The sequence below is a fragment of the Podarcis cretensis genome (assembly GCF_951804945.1).
Source record: "Podarcis cretensis genome assembly, chromosome: 7".
NCBI classification, from domain to species: Eukaryota; Metazoa; Chordata; class Lepidosauria; order Squamata; family Lacertidae; genus Podarcis; species Podarcis cretensis.
The window spans coordinates 59,832,242-59,853,901 of record NC_137176.1 but is presented as its reverse complement, the minus strand read 5'-3'; the positions used below and the strand labels follow the sequence as shown (position 1 = coordinate 59,853,901).

The window sequence follows — 21,660 nt, the reverse complement described above, 5'->3', positions numbered from 1 at the left end:
GAGTTGTCTAGAATGAGCATGATTCATCTACCCAGTCCCATAAGGACAAGCCCTGCACATTTGGGAGAACCCCCCAGAACAGTGTGCGGGAGAAGAGAGGAAAGATTGTTCTGTCCGGCAAGCCGCAATGCTTGCGCTGATGGGATGGATGTTCACTATAGCATGATGATGAATTTCACCCAGTCATTCCAGAGTCTGAACCACTAGGGCAAAGAATGGTAGGTGGGATTCAGTGCCTGCAAGTGCAAAGTGTGTATCTGAAGAAGTGTGCATGCACACGAAAGCTCATACCAAGAACTAACTTAGTTGGTCTTTAAGGTGCTACTGGAAGGAATTTTTTTATTTTGTTTTGCAAGTGCAAAGTGATGCACATTAGTTAGGAGAAATATGCATATATTTACAGATAGACAGACAGTTGTCCAAAATAATTCAAGTTGCTTCTGTATATGCCTGTTGTATATTGAAATACTTATTTTTCAAGTAAATACTTGCATAAAACTTTTTAAAACATTGATACATCTTTTGTTAATTTTGTATAGTAACATATACATAATTTATTTACTATTATTTATTAAATTTCTATACCGCCCTTCATCAGGGTCGTTCACAACATAAAATATACAAAATAAATGGTAAAAGTACAAATGATAAGGAACTGAACAAGAAAAGTTCATATAAAATACATAGTACTAAAAGTGAGCACTCATTAAATATAATTAATGATGTAATAAGTTCTGACCTGCAGTGTATAAGTATCTTGATTGAAAAAAGGAAATTTTAGCAATCTTTAACATTTTGCATTTTTTGTCAGTCTGTTTAATTAAAAAATTAGCTTACAATTAACTCAACATTTGGGCTTTAGCATTTTTTGTCTAATGTTCTATTATAGTAAATGAGTCTCAGTTACTAACAAAGTTAGGCATGGCATTTATTTGTGAATTTTGTGTGTGTATTCTATAGTTGTCATGTTACATAGAAAGATCTATTAGTGCTGCAAAGACTGAAATTGTATTTGTGGATGGTGGGGATACACTCTTCATTTTGCAAGGCAGTACCATTTTAAGATAAATTCCCACAACTATCCAGAGGCAGTATGGAAGATTATAGAATAATCTGGAGTAGTTAACATGTTGCCAGTTTGTTGGATTGTTGCCTGTTCATTCTGTAGAGAGGATTTTATGGCTGTTCCATGTACAAAAATATTTGCATTCATTATAAGCTTTTGTGAGTTGTTCGTTCACCTGGTCAGCTTTAATTTTCTTAAGAATTTTTGAGTCAATTAAACTTTCCTCACCCCATAAGATTTTTTGCATCCTGCGGCATGTACGTTGGTAAATTTCCCTGATTCTCAAACCAGTAACTTCCTGTAAATTGGGAAAATTTACATTCCGTCAAACTAAGATTCCAGCTGTGTAGGCGATTTCTCACTACATGGAGATAACCTGTGTATGTTTTTAAACTATGCTGTACTTTTCTGCCACCAATGAAAAGCCTATGCAAGATGTAAAGCATTTTTAGCCATGTGGAAGTAACTGTTCTATAGAACGTTTTTTAGCCCTGTCATAAACGAGCAGAATTACAATAGTGGCAGAATGCTGATTTTTGCTGAACAAAGATTCTTTGTTTCGTCCATGGAAAGCTACAGCCCTTGGAGATATCTCTTTGCCAATTCATGGTTGGGCTCTGGGGAAAGAATATTAGCAATTTGCTTTAAGGAGAGAACTTTAATTGGTCTGCTTTGTGCTAACAGAAAGCACAGTGGTGGGGAAGCTTGAGGCCTTTGGGTGCAGACACACAGTCAGCCTTTTCTATATGTCAGACTAGACCACACTAGATTTTGCTTTGTTAGGAGTAAATATCAGACAACCCAATTGATAGAAGATACAAGTGCTCATATTCTTATCTTGTGCTTTGACTGCCAGAGAGCTTGTCCAAACTATGAAAAATGAATGTTTTCTTGTTTCTGTTTCATCAAAGCCTGCCAGCGAGCTAGATAATTTGGAGGAGATTCTAGATGATCTGCAGAATAGCCAGTTGTCGCAGCTTTTCCCAGATACCCGACCAGGTACTTCAGCAGGATCAGTTGACAAACAAGCCATCATCAATGACCTCATGCAGATCACAGGTGAAAACAGCCCCGGCACACCTGTTGGAGCCCAGAAACCCCAAATGCGGATCTCTCAAAGCAGTGAGTCTGAGTTGTTGCTGGACTGAAATGGTTGTGATAAGAAAAATGTAGGCTTTGCAACAGTGCCTCTGGGTCTTTCAGATTGTCTGTGCCTTTAAAAAAACCTGCAGTAATCAAACAGCACCACCTGCTGTTCTAATCCATAGGATCAACATTTTGAAATAGATGTAGCATCTCCTGAAACCATGATATCGCACTGCTTAGGAAGTCTAAGTCACTGTCGATTTAAAATACGGACTTCTTGCTGAGAATTTTTTTACTTTATTTCTATCATTAATGCATGAATTGCCACACATTATTGACATGAAATATTACACTGTGTAAAGGAGTTGATGTTTTACAGTAAAATAGACGTACTTCACAAAACCATGAGGTCACTAGGGAAGTGCACACCTGTGATCATGGTTTTCACAGAGAGCACTTGATAGTTGAAAGTAAAAGCTGTTCAGAGTCCTTCCTATGAGCAAAGTATGATGGGATGCATATAGGAGGCACTCCCCACCCCCAGACTTGAAATGAAGCCTCTCAAAATCTGTGTGACTTATCACCTGAGTCACGTGTGGGGAACCACTGGTCCTCCAGATGTTGCTGAACTACAGCTCCCATCCGCCCTACATGCATGACCTATGGGCAGGATGATGGGAGCCGTAGTTCAGCAATAACTAGAAGTCCAAAGGTCTCCCAAACCGACTTAAATGAATGAAGAAGTCAGCACCATACAGTTTGGGCTTCTTCTTGCTTCACTTAACAGGCAAGTGTTGCTGTGAGAACCTTTTCTCAGAAGCTTTTCATAGCGTGAGCTATTAGGACTTTTAACTGCCCACCCAGCTTTCCAAATCACCAACTGTTCTCATGTTTCAACATAATATGTGTGTGTTTTTCTGTTTCTGAACCACACAACCCCATCTGCATCTCCAGGTTTACTCACGGAGGATTCCCACCCCCCTCCACACACCTGCTATAACGGATCTGTGTATAGAAACCTACATCTGCCTGTAAATCACTGTTCCTAGTTGAATCCAAGCAAGTGAATGTGCTTTCAGCTATAAAAAATAGGGAATGGGAGGACATGTGCTTCAAATGAATTTAATTGAATTACCTTTTTTTTAAAAAAAAGCAGTAGTTTTAAATGAAGTGAGTAAATTACAAGGTTACTATCCTGTTAGGCAAAGTTTTGTGCGTGAAAACCAATTTCTAAAAATAAGCAGGTCCCAAAAAGTTGCAGGGAAATCTTTCTTAAAATACTTTGTTTAAATATTTACCTTTCAGCTAGCCACAGATGCCTCCAATATATAGGTGTTGATCTATTTCAGTAAAATAGTGTGTTAAGCAGAAGTATTCTTCATTTATTTTTTAAATTGAATATTGCCCTGTGTAAATATCCACATATGCAAAAAGAGTAATATATCTTTTGAAAGTGTGGGGGGGGGATATATATTTCTAACCATGACATTCTTGGGTTAATCTCTCAGAAATAAGTCAAAATATTATGAGCCATTCATAAGTCTCTTTATTCTTCTACATTGGTGTGTGTTTCTGCAAGTTGCTTTTTGAAATATTTTATATACAATATTTCACCTCAATTTTAAAATAAAAAATAAAAATAAATTATACTTCCAGTCTCTCAACTATTTTTCATCTTTTTAGCTTTTACCAATGCAAGGCAAGCTCAGTTGGGAAGGATGTTACCAAACCAGAATTTACAACTTGACATCGCATTGCAAAACCCACCAGGTGCTGGAGCTTTCCCACCCATAAGAAACAACAGTCCATATTCAGTCATACCTCAGCCCGGAATGATGGGCAGTCAAGGAATGATGGGAAATCAAGGAAATCTTGGGAACAGTAGCCCAGGTAACTTAAATACTCCCTTTTTGTGTGATGTTTCACATGGACTGGAATCTGCAGGAGTGACTAGTGGGAAGCAGCATCACTGGACTCCCAGCAATGGCATTATTGTCACTTACTAGAGAGGGGAGGCTAGTGTTATGCGACTGCACCACAGCAGGAGCATTGGATTGCCACAGGACTCACCTCCTCACCCCCTCTCCCTCCCAGTAAGCAGCAGCGATACTACTGCTGGAAGGCCAGAAGCTTGCCATGCCCCTTCTCACCAGTCCATCTTGAGAACTTTATTATTGGCTTGATTAGAGCAAAAAGTTTGTACTTCTTGTGAGAAGCAAGATCATCCAAATGCATAAAATCATTCCTTGGATGGATAGATCTCTACAGAAAAGAGCAGGAATAGTGATTGCACCTGGCTCTGATACCACTCACCCCATCAGTAAATGAAATTTGGGACTGCTACAGTCATTGAGAGTTGGGGATTGAGAACCCAGTCCTGTGCATATTTGTTTGGAAGAAAGTCTTACTGAGTTCAGAAGGATTTGTTCCATGTAAATTGTACATAGGATTCCTTTCTTAAAATGAAATCCTGTTTACTTGGAAACAAGTTTCATTACCTTCTATGAGATTAAACCAGTATTTTTCTCCAAAAGATGTGAAAGTTCTTTATGTGTCATAGATTTATTTTTATTATAGAGATCTCTGAAACATAATGTCTGCCTTTTGATTTATCATTAAAGAACCATAGATTATTTGGAATAGTTTTGAAAGAGCATATTCTTTTGCCATCATAAACGGTTCATGCAAATTACAGTTGTGTCAATACAAGGACCTGTTACATGGAATCAGATAATGGGTGTGTCTACTCTCATCAGACTTAGCTCAGGTCAAAAATTTAACCTACAGAGTCGCCATAATCAAAAGACTGTGTTGGAGAGGAGGAGGTTTGGAGGAAGGCATTGCATTTGAAATGCTATCTGATTTAGTATGCTAATTTCTAAAATAGTTTCCAAAGAACAATCAAAACTTAGTTTAGTACATCTCTCAATACTTGATTTAACCTTTTCTGTGTTTATTTTAGTAGGGATGATGGGTAGTAATGCTCCTCGGCCTACCATGCCATCAGGAGATTGGGGAACCCAAGGTGCTGCTGTGAGGGTGACCTGTGCTCCAACAACGAGTGCCATGAACAGGCCAATCCAAGGAGGCATGATACGTAACCCAACATCCAGCCTATCCATGAGACCTAATAGTCAACCTGGTCCAAGGCAGATGCTTCAATCTCAAGTCATGAATATGGGTAAGCTGGAGCGTGGTCGTAGTCTGTTCTGCTTTTAATAGGTTTTGCATGATGACATTGTTAAGGACCACAGTAGATAAGTGTAATTAGATGCTGTTTAGGAATTGGGAACTTGAGAATACCTTGTGCTATTATTATTTTTTAAAATATACTTCTGTAAACACAGTGGAAGATATTTATATTTCCTTTAGGGGTTGTAGAGTTGTATGTTATCTGAACTGCAATGTTGGGCTCCATCAAGTCCTGCCATGAGCACAATGTTCACAGGCAAAAAGAGATCCCTTAAGGGTTTAAAGTGTAAATAGTGTTTTAAGAAAAAGATGGTATGCATGGTGAACTTTACAATGCTATTGTTCTTAAAAGAGTTATTACCAGTTCCAGTGAGATGTGAAATATTATTGATTTCCTTTCTTCAGGGGCTTCTGAACTAGAGATGAATATGGGAGGACCCCAGTATACCCAGCAGCAGGCTCCTCCAAATCAGACTGCCCCATGGCCAGACAGTATCTTGCCCATAGATCAGACATCTTTTGGCAATCAGAACCGGTAAGTCTTTTATTTAATGGTTGTCTTTGGTACATCTTTCAATTTATATACTGTATCCAGGTGGAAAGTCTACAGTTTCACATTTGCAAGCGCATATTGAATACATTTGTTAATTGTGTCTTGGCCATCCTTGGCTAGCCTTACTTCACCGAATCAGAATAGTGAAAGTGGATGGATGTAGGCACTGTCAGTTAGGTAGACTTGTTTAGAGGAGGAAAGTGGTATACTGTACCTTACCTTGCTCCTTTTGGGATTAGCTGTATGAGTTTTCCCCTTGAGACAAGTTCAGCTTAACTAGGAATTCCAGGTGGTGTTAAAAAGTTGAACTCTACCTGGAGCTGTAGTGGTGTTTTGTTTTGTTTTTAATTTAGCCAGTGCTTTTCCCCCCCTGGGGGTACTCAATGGTACACAGTACCTGCACCTCCCCCCAAATGTTAAAAGTGTGGTACTTACTGTATGTAACAACTTCATGGTGAGTACCGGCACCTTTTTCTCTAAAAAGAAAAAAGAGCAGTGTATTTATCTGTAGCAAACGTATAATAAACATAAGATTAATATATATTAATAACTGTTCAGAACTTCTAAAATTCTTACATTACCAGTTTAAAAGTAAAATGGAATTTTGATAATGAAATCAATATAAAATGGAACTTGAGTAAGGCAATATGTAACTAAAATTTTAATAGAGTAGAATAAGTAATGCGAGTCTGATTAATTCAAGACATGAGATGTACCTTAAAATAACTTTTGTATAGCAAGAAAATAATACAAATAATCTGTAGTTTTGGTTGCAGTTGTGTGTGTGCTCCCTAAAGAAGATTTTCTGAAGGGGACCATATAAGCCTCCTATCAAATTTAGTATCAAAACAATACCAAATTTTAATAATAAAATTCATCCATATAAACAACACAAAAATAGCACCAGACTAATGAAAAAATTAAGTGAAAGCCTTGGTGAACAGTGGACACTTAACTCGAGATTGAAAGTCAAGCCTCTGAGAACCCAAGTCCCTTCTGAATAGCTGCGGAGGGAGAGTGCCGTTTGCAACAGAAAAGTGGCAGGTGGGAGAAGGAATCTTCACTTTCCCTGTGCTTGCCACTTTTATCTTCCCTTCCTTCCTGCAGACCCGTTTGCTGCGTCATTGGAAGAAAAGCAGCTGAAGAGGGTTGCAAGGGAAAAACAGCAAGCAGGGGGAAATCTGTTTTTCTCTCTTGCCTTCCTTCTCTGCTCCAGATTGTGTTCTCATTCATTTTGCTTTGTGGCTGCTTGGTCTGTTGCTGAATGTGTGGTCCTGTTCCATAACATAAGAGGCTGCAAATGATACAGTTCTGCTTTGTGCCTTCATAAGTGAATGGAAAATAGGCATTTCACAATTACAGTGGCACATTATACCAGTGAGCTTTATTGCTTCATTTCATCCATTTCATCATTGTATAATACTAACTGAATTTTGCATCACATGTGTGATGCATTTAGTGCTGCTTGTTTCCTTTAATTTTGTTATTCTAATTAATTTTTTTACAAAACCTAAATATTCTGTTCATGTGATTACCGCATTGGGATTTATTATTTACCACTCTGTTTTCACATGGGTGGTTTCATTTCATCACCTTTGAGGACAAAGCACGTTAAATTTCACTATCTTTTGTGGGTATGTTATCAGGAACAAGCAGTGATCTTTATATGGTACAGAGTAAGGAAAGAAACCATCAGCTTCTGTGTTGTCTGATTTAAATGATCTGATTAGGGTTATCATTAGTCATATAGCTTTTTACAAAATTAAGCTGTCAGAATAGAATAGATGGTCATGAATAAGAACAGAATGTATTGGTGTAAATCAGTATCGTGGCTTAAGCACTGCCGTTTCCTTGATTGATTGAGTTTGGCAAGTAGGCCAATCATGAGCTAAAGGCTGGAAAGGAGAAATGGCTTCTTCGTCATATCTTTGGAATAAATCTGTAAAATCCTAGGTTTATGACTGAGGGAAACTTGGAAATACATGGTTTTGTTTTGTTCTTAAGGTTGGTCCTTGATCAGGCTAAAAGTGATTACTACAGAAAATGCATCCTGTTTCTAAGCAAGCTTTAGAGCAGGGGTAGGGCCCCTGACCTGGCAGGTGGCATTAGATTCCTGCTCCCGTTAGCCCCAGCCAACACGGTCAATTGCCAAGGATTATGGGAATTGTAATCCAGCAACATTTGGGGATTCTTGGGTTCCCCAAAGCTGCTTTCAAGCCTAAAATTTAGAAAGACTAAGTTGAGTGCAATTAGCATTGCAGAGCTGACACACATAAAAATGTGTGTATTAAATTCCCTAAACTAATTTGAACCTTCTGGGTGGTGAGAGTTCTTGCTTGAGTTGCTTTCAAGTTGCTTGTTTCTTTTTTTAGGCAACCATTTGGGAACTCTCCGGATGACTTGCTGTGTCAACACCCTGCATCAGAGTCTCCAAACGATGAAGGGACCCTCCTTGACCAGCTTTACTTGGCACTAAGAAATTTTGACGGTCTGGAAGAAATTGACAGAGCTCTTGGGATCCCAGAACTAGTCAGCCAGGTATTGTGCTGCTATTAAGCATTTCTCAAAATATATGTAGCTAAGGTATTTCAGTAGTGAGATTTCTTTTTTCAAACGGACTTCAAATGCTGACCAGATGTAATAATTATAAATATCCCTCCACATGGTAACACTATGGAAATTACAGTATTTCATTGATAATGCAGTGTTTCCCTTTAATTTGAAAAGCTTCTGCATGTAATCTCACTCCCACTCCCATCCTAGGCAAACTGCCTCAGAGAGATGGAGGAGTTTGTTTAGGTCTTAATTATAGCCTAGCAGCTGGTCCTACCCTATATGTATGGGAACAGCATGCCTTTTGCTACACAATGGAGGGAGCAGGAAGGAAGTTTGGACTCAAGAGCCTGCAAGCAAATACCACTTGAAGCAGTGGTAGAGTGTTAACCTGCGTCACTTACCTCCTGCTTTGTCAGGCTAAAGATAGGATTTTCTGGGGTGTGTTGCAGTATAATACTGCTCCCAGGATCCCAGGTGACATTGGTAAAAGATGGCCCAGGAGTTCTTACCTTGAAATATAACCTGGGGTGGGTCAGCAGTGGTACAAGGTATTCCAGACCGTATTACTTTTGGAAGTCTTTTGTAAAGCAGCTGGCAAGCTGCCTGTTTGCCAAGCTGAAGCCTTGTCTGTCTATCCATGGGGGCAGCCTCTAATCTACCACCCTCTTCAGTGTCATTCCAATGACAGAAACATCATATATTCGAGTATGGATGAGGAGGTCAGGACTCCTGGGCCATCTTTTACCAATGTTACTTGGGATCCTGGGAGCAGTATTATACTGCACCACACCCCTCAGGTTATATTTCAACAGCTTCTACAAGTTCTTTTGTCACGTCCATCAACAGAGATGTTCTGGAGTATTATGGTCATGATGCTTTCTTCATTCTTAAAAACCCTCCAAATGCAATTTAGGGGATCCGACCTCCCACAGATTTTATTTATATTTAAAATACCTGTGAGGTGAGAGGGACTCTTAAGTAACTTTCTTTTTAACCATTTCTTCTGTAAGGTATTCCTTCTAAATCTAAATCCTTCTCCTCCATAGCTGATTCTAGCCCCGCTGAAAACCATAGAACAACTTATTTTCTTGTTTTACCTCCAGCAAAATAAACTACTGATTCATTTAAATGGGGAAAATGGTTCTGGAGGGTGTGTGGAGAGGAGGGTGAGTTAAGCACTCCTCTCTCAGAGTACCATCACTCTGCTTGCTGGAATTCTTCACCAGCTTCTGATCAGAGTTGGAGCACTCCACAACTTCCTTAAAATAGAAAAATGAAAATGTTTGTAGGGCTGATCAGGTATTTCTTGTAGCAGTTCAACCCTGGTTCACCATTGCAATCTGAGGCAAGATTTTTAAAAAAATAAAATAAAAGAGAAAATATATGAATGGTTTAGAGCAGTGGCCTCCTGTATTGAACCAGCTCAAACATGACAGGAAATAGTAATTTCCCACCATGTGAATGAGCAGCGATGAACCTCAGCTTCACACAGTCTCCCCTGTCCTCGCACTTGCAAGAAGGGTATCAGAAGCTTTGGCTTCAGTTTTTATACAAGCTGTGCTTTGCCGTGGCATCTGAACTTTGGAAACTGCCTACACTTGTGAGGAAATCCAGGATCAAACTGGGGTTTCTTCTGATCTCCATGAGCACAAAATGAAGAGAAGAGGGGAGTGTGCAAGCCCCCAGACTCATCAAGGTTCATCAAGAATAGTTTCCTGTTTGCATCTGAACCAGGACTCTGTTTATCACATAGTTTTTTTCCTCAATTACAGTCATACCTTGGTTCTCGAACGCCTTGGTACACGTACGGTTTGGCTCCCGAACACCGCAAACTTAGAAGTACGTGTTCCGGTTTGTGAACATTCTTTGGAAGCCGAAATTCTGACGTGGCTTCTGCGGCTTCCAATTGAATGCAGGAAGCTGCAGCCAATTGGAAGCCACACCTTGGTTTTCAAGTGTTTTCGGAAGTCAAATGGACTTCCAGAACAGATTCTGTTTGAGAACCAAGGTATAACTGTAGTTCTGAATGAGTCACAAGTACTAATAAATAGTAATAGAAGCATAGAATGGGTTAAAGCAAATATTAATTTATGCTGCTCAGCTTCATACCTGTTTATTCTGCTTTATAAAAACATATAATTCTCAATAAATGTTTAAGCATTCTATGTTCATGTACATCTTGATGTTTGTTTCAGCAGAGCCAAGCTGTGGAACCAGAGCCATTCTCAAGTCAGGAATCAAACATCATCCTTGAACAAAAGGCACCCATTTTCACACAGCAGTATGCATCTCAGGCTCAAATGGCCCAAGGCAACTACACACCAATGCAGGACCCAAACTTTCACCCAATGGCGCAGCGACCAGGCTATGCATCACTGCGAATGCAGCCTAGGGCTGCCCTGAGGCCTGCTGGCATAGTGCAAAACCAGCCAAATCAGCTAAGGCTACAGCTGCAGCATAGACTTCAAGCACAGCAGGTATTTCATGCTTTTATGCTCTCTGTTGATGCTTTTACCAGCATGCATAGAATCATAGAATTGTAGAGTTTGAAGGTTCCCCAAGGGTCATCTAGTCCAACCCCCTGCGATGCAGGAATCTCAACGTAAAGCATCCATGACAGATGGCCATCCAGCCTCTGCTTAAAAACCTCCAATGAAGGGGAGTCCACCACTGTCAGGGGGAGAACATTCAATCTCAAACAGCTCTTACCATAAGAAAGTTCTTCCTCAAGAAGCACAGTATCGTAAAACTAAAGCTTGCCATCAAAGCAGAATTATTTCTTATGCTGCCTTATATGACTGGTTTCTTTATTCTGTTTTTCCCCTTGCCCTAGAATCGCCAGCCACTCATGAATCAGATCAGCAATGTTTCCAATATGAATCTGTCTCTGAGACCTGGAGTACCTACACAGGTGAGGGAACAGGTATTGAAAATGTTTCTATTCTGACGTACCCAATTGATCCCTGTACTTATCATCTTATCAGCAGATCCCTTCTGTACAACATTGGTATTATTATTACTACTACTACTACTACTACTACATTTCTATACTGTCCTTCATTCAAAGATCACAGGACAGTTTAAAATAAGGCCTTTGGATTCCCTCCCATGAAACATTAGGCACCATCTCTTTTATCTTTTTAGTGCAACAAGCCTTTTAAAGACGAGATCTTTCACAGTCTGCCTCTGTGTTTAGCTACTTTAATTGTTCTGTCATTTGTATGCTCCTTTTAAGAGGAAGGGCAGGAAATGAATTTAATAAATAAATAAAATGTTCTATAAAACTTAGTAGTCCATGATTTTTACTATATTATACTGATCCATGAAGGGGTGCCTGGCGTGCTCTGGTCCATGGGGTCACGAAGAGTCGGAAACGACTAAACAACAACAACAACTGATGTTACCGATGTTGCAGGCTCTGTCACTGTACACATTGCCGTTGTGCAGCTCTGTTTCCTTGCTTTTGGTGAAATGACTAATTCCATCTCGAAGAATATTATAGTCACAGTTTAATCTGTGGAGCAGGAAATTGTGAAGCTCTTTCATGCTGTACCAGAAGCTGTATGTGTATGCTTCTGGAGAGGCAGAGAATTTTTCTGTGTTCCCTAATCAGGCCATACGCAAACTGACCACAGACCATGCAGTGAAACCTGCAACTCTTGTTGCATATTAATTTATCCTGAAGAATAAGAGGTGGCCAATGTGGTTCCCTCCAGGTATTGTTGGGCTAGACATCTTTAAATGAATCCAAATATTCTAAGCAGGGATGACATCGTTTTCTCTGAGTTTTAAAACTTGTTTCATGATATCTGAAACAGCTTGAAATGGTGGAAAGCTTTCAGGATCTTGCAAGAGGTTTTATGCTTTTTGTCAGAAAGGCGCCGCTTATGAATATTTTTAACTTGAGAAAGAAAGTGTGAGAGCTATTTTAAATTTTATTCAAATCAGCATAGCTTGCTTTATTCAATTTACAGATGTGAGAAGTGCACGTTCTGATTTTAGGCTGTGGTGTGGATGAGTAAATTTAGATTCTGGACTTAATTGTATTACAGGGTTCACGATTTTTTGATGGTAATATGTTTACACCCCGTACTACAAAATGTAGCTATCCTGCCCTGCTGTTTCAGGGGCTCTCCTGCTCTCTCTGCTGTGTACAAGCTGGACTTCTGCTCAAAATTTGGGCCTTCGGCAACACCAAATTTAGACATCACTTAGGAAAATTGCCTTATTCTAGGAATTCATATCAGTCACCTATGGTAATCTGTGTATCTGTTTTAGAATTTATCACCCCAGAATGAGACATCACAGGCCAGCTGAAGAGCACATTTGTATGCCGCATGCAAAAGTTGCCGCTTCAGTCCTTGGCATTTCTAGTTAAAACTGTGCCTCAGTCCTAATCCAAGTAGACAGTAGTGAGCTAGGTAGATAAATAATCTGTCTGGCCTGGTATTAAACAGCTTCATATGTTACATGCAAGAAAGGTAGCTCTTCACCCGATTATTGTAAAGTTGCCAGGGTTTTGTTTTTTAAGTAGCCAGGCTGATAGAAATGCCTTGCTAATCATATGTCTTGATGCAGTTTTTTGCTTACCCTGCAGGGACCCATCAATTCCCAGATGCTAGCCCAGAGGCAGAGGGAGATACTGAGCCAGCACCTGAGGCATAGGCAGATGCAGCAGCAAGTGCAGCAGCGAACGCTGATGATGCGAGGACAGAGTATGAATATGACGCCGAGTATGGTGGCCTCCGGTGGCATACCAGCAACAATGAGCAACCCGCGGATTCCCCAGGCAAATGCCCAGCAATTTCCATTTCCTCCAAACTATGGTATTGCACTTATTTCAACACCTTTCATCCATCACAATAGTCTCAACTCCTGGATCACAGCTCCTTTCCTACAGTTCTTTATATGGCTCCCAGATGAGACACACCATCTCGAATCTGGAGATACTGGGAATTGGGTTGGGGGGAGGTGATGGTGCCATTTGAACTTGTTGGGATTCTCAAAATGCAATACAGTATGTTTCTGGTTTATTACAAAACTACCCAAAAAAACCCATTAGTTTTGCTAAAAAGTCGTATATCACAAAACAAAGTAAACTGAACTTTATCCCATTTCTTCGGTACCTCAAAAAAAAATGATGATATTAGTCTTCAACAGAATTTTTTTCACTGTAGTTTATGGTAGCCTTGTTTTGTCCTTGTCCAAAAAAGTCCCCTCAAAATAGATTCCATTACTGCTGTACTCCTAGTGAAGGCCATTCCAAGCCATTACATACTTCTGGCTGAATTGTTGTATGCAGCATGAGTAAGAATCCTGTTGTGTTTTCCAGGAATAAATCAGCAGGCCGATCCAGGCTTCACTGGAGCTACCACTCCCCAAAGTCCGCTGATGTCCCCAAGAATGGCTCATACCCAGAGTCCCATGATACAGCAGTCTCAGGCCAATCCTGCCTACCAATCCTCTACGGAGATGAATGGATGGGCACAAGGGAATATGGGTGGAAACAGGTAGGTTTGCAACTGGGGTATGACTCACAGTATGTCACTTTGGGCCGTTGTCACATAGCTCATTCATGCATTTTTTCAGCAATCATCCTGTTGAACCTGGCCACTCACAGATCACAGCAGTGCTGCAGACTGACACCAGAATCATTTTTGGAAAAAGAGAGTGAAAAATAACATTTGACTTTTATACATGAGGCCATGTCATATGAATTGTACATTCTCTAATGGAGCTATAGGGACATATCTAGCACTGCGCAGTAGTTGTTATTAAATTTGTATACTGTCCTTCACCCGCAGATCTCAGGGCAGTTCACAACATAAAATTACAATATAAAAACCACAAAATACATAGTAAAATAAGGACAACAAACCAATAATCCTCTTTCCCACAACACATTTAAAAGGGCATCAGATGTCAGTCAGCCAAAGGTCTGGTTGGAGAGAAACATTATTGCCTGGTGCCTAAAGGTATACCATGAAGACGTCAGCCGGAATTCCCTAGGGACAGCAGGGAGCCATTGCAGAAAAGGCCCGTTCTTGCATTGGCACCCTCTAGACCACTTATGCAATGGGATTTCCCCTTTCTGTCCACTCTCTGCATTCCCCCTACTTCTGGTTAGGATGGGGTGGTCTTCCTGAAGCAGATTTTGATGGCGCATGGTTGGTCTGCAGTGGGGAAGAAGAGGAATTTCTATTACACAAGTGGAAGTCCTGTTGCTCAAGCAGAACAACTGACTAGTTTACACTTTTTTCTTATGGGGCCTCTCATTACTAAGTAGGAATTTCCATGTCACCCAGTTTTCAAAAAGATCAAGTAACTACAAAAACATGCGAATTTCAGATTAGAGTTTTATTTGCATGTTTGTAAAACCAATCCATAATAAAATATATGTGATGTGTATTTATCAGCCATGGGCTAAAAATAAAAATCACAGTTCAATCCTTGTATATCCAATCAGAAGTCAGTCCTATTAAATTCATTGGAACTTATTTCCAGGTAGTCGTGAATAGGAGTGAAGCAAAATTTTTGAAATGATAATTATTTATTTGTAAATTATGACTTGAAATCATCCCAAACTGCTTTTTCTTCAGTTTTCTAGGATCTTATCTGTTACAAAGTGGAGAGCCAGTGTGGTGTAGTGGTTAAGAGCGGTAGTCTCGTAATCTGGGGAACCGGGTTCGCGTCTCCACTCCTCCACATGCAGCTGCTGGGTGACCTTGGGCCAGTCACACTTCTTTGAAGTCTCTCAGCCTCACTCACCTCACAGAGTGTTTGTTGTGGGGGAGGAAGGGAAAGGAGAATGTTAGCCGCTTTGAGACTCCTGAAGGGGAGTGAAAGGCGGGATATCAAATCCAAACTCTTCTTCTTCTTCTAAACTACTTAGTCTTGCAGGGCTTTAAATTTTCTGCCTACTGACAGATAATTAGATAGATATATACACACACATCTAGGTCACTGCATTGGTTTCTCTTTAATGCGCACGACAACTATGTTTAGATGGCCCTAAGGTTAGCTCAGAATATTTTAAGTGTCTTTGCATCTTGATGTTAAAAGATAAGCAGGAAAAGTTTCTTTTTCGATTTATTACTCTTTTAAAGATGCTATAGGTCTATTTAACACATATATTATTTTGGCAAATTGTGGGGAGGATTTTTGCAGACCTAATCATCACATTACTTACAAGCTGAGAAAGAAATGCATGCTTTGTGCACTGATAATCAGACTCCATTTATTGAAGGCGTTCCCACATGCACTAACCCTCTGCGGAGTTCAGGATTGTTCAAGGCCCGAAGGATGAACATCTTGATTCTGACGTGCTGGTGTGTATTTCATCCTGCAGCATGTTTTCACAACAATCTCCACCACACTTTGGGCAGCAAGCAAACACCAGCATGTACAATAACAACATGAACATCAATGTATCCATGGTGACCAACACAAGCGGTATGAACAACATGAACCAGATGACAGGACAGATCAGCATGACCTCAGCAACCTCTGTGCCTACATCAGGGTTGTCCTCCATGGGTCCTGAGCAGGTGAGAATTCTCTGCCTGGTGAAATTTGTAACCAGTAGTTGATTTAATACAGCTTTTTCCAACATAAACTACCAATTTTAACATTTGCCCTGGAGACACTCCCCCTCTCACAGTAACCAACTCAAAATAGTGCAAGTCAGCAAAAAGTGCATAAGAATGGCAGTGTAAAGAAGGGAGAAAAGTGGAGGTGAGCACATGGCACAACACCTTTTATGACATGTGCCGCCTCATTCAGTCTGCTCTCCTTTTTTTTGTTTTTTGGGCTAGAAAGGTGTGTGTGTGTGTGTGTGTGTGTGTGTGTGCGCGCGCATGTATGCATGCAGTGTTGTGGTTTATTCAAAGATGCTTTCTATTTCCCCCAGTGACTTACAAACGGGTCTTCTCCCTGCCGTAGGTTAATGATCCTGCTATGAGAGGAGGCAATCTTTTTCCAAACCAGCTACCTGGAATGGATATGATAAAGCAGGAGGGAGATGCATCACGGGTAAGACAGGTTCACATTTTACCTTGAATCTTTTAAGGAATAGATGCAATTTTCTCCTGTTGCAAGTAATATGATTCTTCCTAAGTGGACTTCTTAGAAAACTATTCTGGCAAATTCATTCTCAAAACTAGTCGAATGAGCCTCTTGTATGGCGCACATATATGCGCTGAGGCTTCTCTCCAAAGCTGTCCCTGTGCAAGTTGAACATACTCCCTTTCCCTGCCCCTACAGCCTCCCCACACCCCTTCAGAATTTGCTCTGCAGGTTTAGACCTTTTGGAACACATTTCAGGTCAGCTGCAAGGGGAAAGAGAAGAGGAAAGAGAAGGTGACATTGTGTTGTGCAAGTGGGATTCCAGCCAGGCAACACTGGATTCCACCAACAATCATGCTTTTAACACCAGCTCAGCAAAACGCTTAAAGACAGAAGTGTCCAAAAGCAGGCAAAAGTCTAAAGTCCATTTCTTAAGCAATCTGTGTTTATGTTTGACTCCCTTTTAATCATTCTTCTTTCAAAGTACCTTATGTCATATATTGACCTGAAAGATCTCGTTTGCTCTTGTTTGAAGTACCCAGAAGAGTTAAATAAATAAATTATTATTATTATTTATTTATACACCCTGCCCATCTGGCTGGGTTTCCCCAGCCAATCTGGGCAGCTTCCAACAAAAGATTAAAATACAATAATTCATCAAATATTAAAAACTTCCCTAAACAGGGCTGCCTTCAGATGTCTTCTAAAAGTCAGTTGTTTATTTCTTTGACATCTGATGGGAGGGTGTTCCACAGGGCGGGCGCCACTACTGAGAAGGCCCTCTGCCTGGTTCCCTGTAACTTTGCTTCTCGCAATGAGGGAACAGCCAGAAGGCCCTCGGAGCTGGACCTCAGTGTCCGGGCAGAACGATGGGGGTGGAGACGCTCCTTTGGGTATACTGGGCAGAGACAGTTTAGGGCTTTAAAGGTCAGCACCAACACTTGGAATTGTGCTCGGAAATGTACTGGGAGCCAATGTAGGTCTTTCAGAACCGGTGTTATGTGGTGTCAGCGGCCACTCCCAGTCACCAGTCTAGCTGCCGCATTCTGGATTAGTTGTAGTTTCCGGGTTACCTTCAAAGATAGCCCCACACAGAGCGCATTGCAGTAGTCCAAGCGGGAGATAACTAGAGCATGCACCACTCTGGCGAGACAGTCCACAGACAGGTAGGGTCTCAGCCTGCGTACCAGATGGAGCTGGTAGGCAGCTGCCCTGGACACAGAATTGACCTGCACCTCCATGGACAGCTGTGAGTCCAAAATGACTCCCAGGCTGCGCACCTGGTCCTTCAGGGGCACAGTTACCCCAATCAGGACCAGGGAATCCTCCACACCCGCCCGCCCCTTGTCCCCCAAGAACAGTACATGCTCAGTTAAGCATTGCTATTAATGCCTCTTTTTCCTTTTTGGTCTTCTAGAAATATTGCTGACCCTGAAGATTGCTAATTTCTTCAACTGACTGGGTTCCCCAGCCCAGACTTCTTACCAGTTTGAAGAGCTGCATATGTTTGGTTTTGCCCCAACTGTTCTGCCAGTCGGTTCTGCTGGAGAAAGTAGAGTTTAGTGCTGCAAACGGAACAACGCCACTTGAGTGGAATCAAAACCATTGTTGGTGGAGGAGCAGCCTCTTCTTTGACAGTCTGAAGCTAGCGTACAGACAGTTGCTCAGTCTGTTCACTGCATTCACCTTAGTGCAACTTAGATCTCTCCTGCAAAGTAAATGTTGATAGCCAGTTTTCATAAACCGTGTCAGATTGAATGTATTTAAATGTATGTATTTAAGGAAAACCAACCATGCTCTCATTCTGTTCTGTTTGTAGATTTAGATCTTTATCTCTTTCTGTTTTCCTTCGCTACACAGTCTGGTGCAAAGGATTCAGTTCCATCTGGAAATAAGTGGGTTAATATTAAAACCTCCACTTTAGGAGGTGGGGCGTTAGCTGGATTATGACTCTCATAGTGCTAAATGACAAAATGTGGAGAATAGACATCTAACTAACTGTCTTGGGGAAAAGGTATCTAGTTGACTAAACATCCCATGCTAGAAAACAAAACCAGTCCGTTTTGAATAGGTTTACATTTGTAAACAGGTTAAAATATCCTGTGAGAGGGCTGTTTTTAAAGTTCTTTTGGTTACTTTGAACGAAATCATGAGTCAAACCAATTTAAGTTCCCATTCAATTGATTTCAGCATCCTAAAAAATTAACTAAAGTTAGCATCCCTTTTCTCCTGCCTTCAGTTGCCCTTTCTCTGTTTCTTTTCTTACAGGATGGAGAAATGAATAACCCTCATTGTATCCCTAGGTTTGTTACCTGAGTTCTAGGTTGCAAGTAACTAATTGCTGAATAATCATTTTAAATAAGGGTGCATCTTTTGGTGATGGAAGTGGCAGGATTGAGGCATAAAAAATCAGAACTTAAAGGCATCTGATGTAAATGATAAAACTTAATTTTCCCCCATCTCCACAACTGGGGAAAATAATGACTTAAGCTATGGCAGATATCACTACAGAGTTAACCATCATGTGTTCTAATTATTTTGAAGCAGCGGGGACTGAGGACATTTTGTAAGGTACATAAAAACCAGTTTCTATGTAAACAAGCAATAATTTAAGTTGAAGACTTTAGTGTTTTAATTGTATAATTTTGTGAGGTATACATGTTGTGGAGTTGATTTCCAAATGAGGTACTTCAGTATTAAATTAGATATCTTCATAGCTATGTGTGTCTCCTGGGGAAAAAAAGTGTTTTGTAAAGGATCACAATGCCTTGATTAGACCTAATTTGTAGGCTTGAAACTTCATTTTCTAAACCTTGCGATTCTGCTCATAAAGTCATTTATCTAACCTTATATTATATGCAGCCACTGTAGGAGCCAATTCTTGACTTTTTTGTATGTTTATATTCTTTCTTAATGAATCTTAGAAAAACTGTTGTTCAGCAGGCCACTGCTTAAGGTGGTTTTACTCTTACCTGCTATGGTTCCGGTAATGTTTTAGTATAAGCTGGCATCAGTTTCTGTGGACTTAAAATACCAGGAAGCTGGTTGTTTTCGACCTCCTGTTTCTCTCTTCCCCACAATCCACACACTTTCATACCTGGACTCAAAATTTTGGATGTTACTTAAAATGCAATGCATTTTATATTATCTCAATCATCATTCATGTATTTGGGAGAAGGTTTGTTAACCTTGAAATCTTGTTTGCTTGTGATGAGGGTTAAAATATACAAAGAATCTGACTTTCATAGAGTGCTAAGAAAAAAAAAGTTAAGGAATATATGGAATTCATTTCAAACCATTTGTTTCCTGTTGAGTGGCTCTCCTGTTACACTGGGATAAACTGCACTTCTGAGCAGTCACCCACCACTTTGTCGGTTAAACTGAGCCATCTGGTGGAAATCTATGATATGTCAGCCCTGAGCTCCATAACATTAAGAAAAGTTTTTAATATTAATAATAAAATTATGCCTGGATTAAAATTTGATCATTTTTAACCTCTAGGTTTTGGATTAAATATTTTACCTTTGAAATATTATCTCTCAAAACATTTTTAAGTTTAAAAAGTAGGCAAATAAGTAATTTTTAACTTGGGCCAGTTCAGAGTATTTCTTCGTTTGCCCCGTATTTAGTTGATTTTTAAAATAAGTGGTTATATCCATCAGAAATTTTATTGGGGTCAATGAACTGAAAACAATGAGTAGGCATTTTCTGGTTATGTTAATCATGCTAGAGACAAAGGTAACCATGCCAAATCAATTTCTTTTTTATAATCAGTGTTTCTAATTCCATACACAGTAAAATTGATAGAGAAAGCAATTGGATTTTATGCTGGAACATAATCAGTGTTCTCTTATAATAAGTGTGAAGGACTTAAGATGTCTTAATTATTATTTTTTAAAATACACATATATAACCACATGGCATAGGGGGTTGGACTAGATGTCCCTTGATGTTCCCCCCAACTCTACAATTATACAATTCTATGAAAACTCCATTCAACCAAATTCAGGTAAAGTGATATCAGTGAAGTTGATATTTTTCAACATCTAACAGTTAATCAAAGATTTTTTAAAAATGGGGGCCCCACCAGTCCATTAGTCTATATTAACTGAAAGCAATGTTTTTGCCATTTATATAAAGCATTTTTAATCTATGTGGGTTTTCTTTCTTTCTTTTTTTACAAAAAGGAGTTCATATGGGCTTAACACATGAAAAAGGTGGTTCAGCTCTACTTGCAAAACCCAAAGATACACAATCAGTTTTGAAATGCAACTTAAGCCATTAATTGTTGGTGTGAATTTAAAGTTTTCTAGTATTTGTATGGTAGTATTGCTACCTAAGAGCAAAAGCATTCTCTGCACAAAAGAAAATTACTGTAGTGGCTTTGGTTTTTAATTAGAATTTTCTCCCTGGTGTTTCTTTGTAGACTAAAACAAAATCTTTTTAGTTTCTTTCTACAGGTAAAGCTATGTGCAAGAACCTCAAAATGCTAAAATCTAGCATAATGCCTTAGATCTGTTTTTAAGTCTTGTATATTCCTACATAGCTGTCTGATGTATTATATTTGTATAGTGAATTGTGTACAATTTTGAAATAAGCGCATCATCACTTAGCTTTCAGTCGTTGAATAGAGATGATGGACACATTTCTTCAAGCATTGATTCTTATTTTTTTTCCTTTTGTCATTTGTGGGTTTTATTTGTACAGTTCCTCATGAAGTTGCATCTGAGATGTGTATGAGTGTGTGTATATGAAAAGATTATACGAGGGTAAAACTAAGCAATATATAAACTATGGTTCTTCAGGAGAAAGCTTACAGTGTTTTCAGGTTGTGATTTATTTTCAAGACTGAGTTGACTCTGAACATCACTTTGTTCACCTGCATTGATGTTTGTATTTCTAGTGTGAGCAGTTTATGCAAAGGTAGATATATTCAGAGAAATTTTAAATACATTTATGCAAGTTAATATTGCTTTGCTGATGCTATTTGCTTATTTGATGTTAAATAATGCTATTGTAAATAAAGAATTCTGTTATTGCATCATTTAATAAATTTTAATGCCTTCGGGTTTTACATGGCTTTAGACATAGCAACATTTCTTCTGTTGTGCCATTTGTGCATGCAAAAAGTTGTGCCAGGAGA

The 21,660-nt window shown here is 39.6% G+C and overlaps 1 protein-coding gene across 10 annotated transcripts in view; it reads left to right on the top strand.

The window, feature by feature from the left end:
• NCOA2 (nuclear receptor coactivator 2) overlaps nt 1-21,601 on the top strand; it is a 129,698-nt gene extending 108,097 nt beyond the window's left edge. For 5 of the 10 annotated variants that reach the window (XM_079983036.1, XM_079983031.1, XM_079983033.1 and 2 more), the window contains 12 exons: nt 1,978-2,188; nt 3,836-4,042; nt 5,115-5,333; nt 5,750-5,879; nt 8,270-8,435; nt 10,649-10,930; nt 11,287-11,376; nt 13,051-13,279; nt 13,786-13,963; nt 15,802-16,000; nt 16,395-16,484; nt 17,935-21,601. In XM_079983036.1, the coding sequence (XP_079839162.1) occupies nt 1,978-2,188; nt 3,836-4,042; nt 5,115-5,333; nt 5,750-5,879; nt 8,270-8,435; nt 10,649-10,930; nt 11,287-11,376; nt 13,051-13,279; nt 13,786-13,963; nt 15,802-16,000; nt 16,395-16,484; nt 17,935-17,946 (2,013 nt within the window). In that variant the 3' untranslated portion in view covers nt 17,947-21,601. The remainder of the gene's footprint in view (nt 1-1,977; nt 2,189-3,835; nt 4,043-5,114; nt 5,334-5,749; nt 5,880-8,269; nt 8,436-10,648; nt 10,931-11,286; nt 11,377-13,050; nt 13,280-13,785; nt 13,964-15,801; nt 16,001-16,394; nt 16,485-17,934) is intronic. The other 5 variants (XM_079983038.1, XM_079983037.1, XM_079983039.1 and 2 more) reach the window with 5 other exon arrangements.
• Nucleotides 21,602-21,660: the final 59 nt, after the last annotated feature.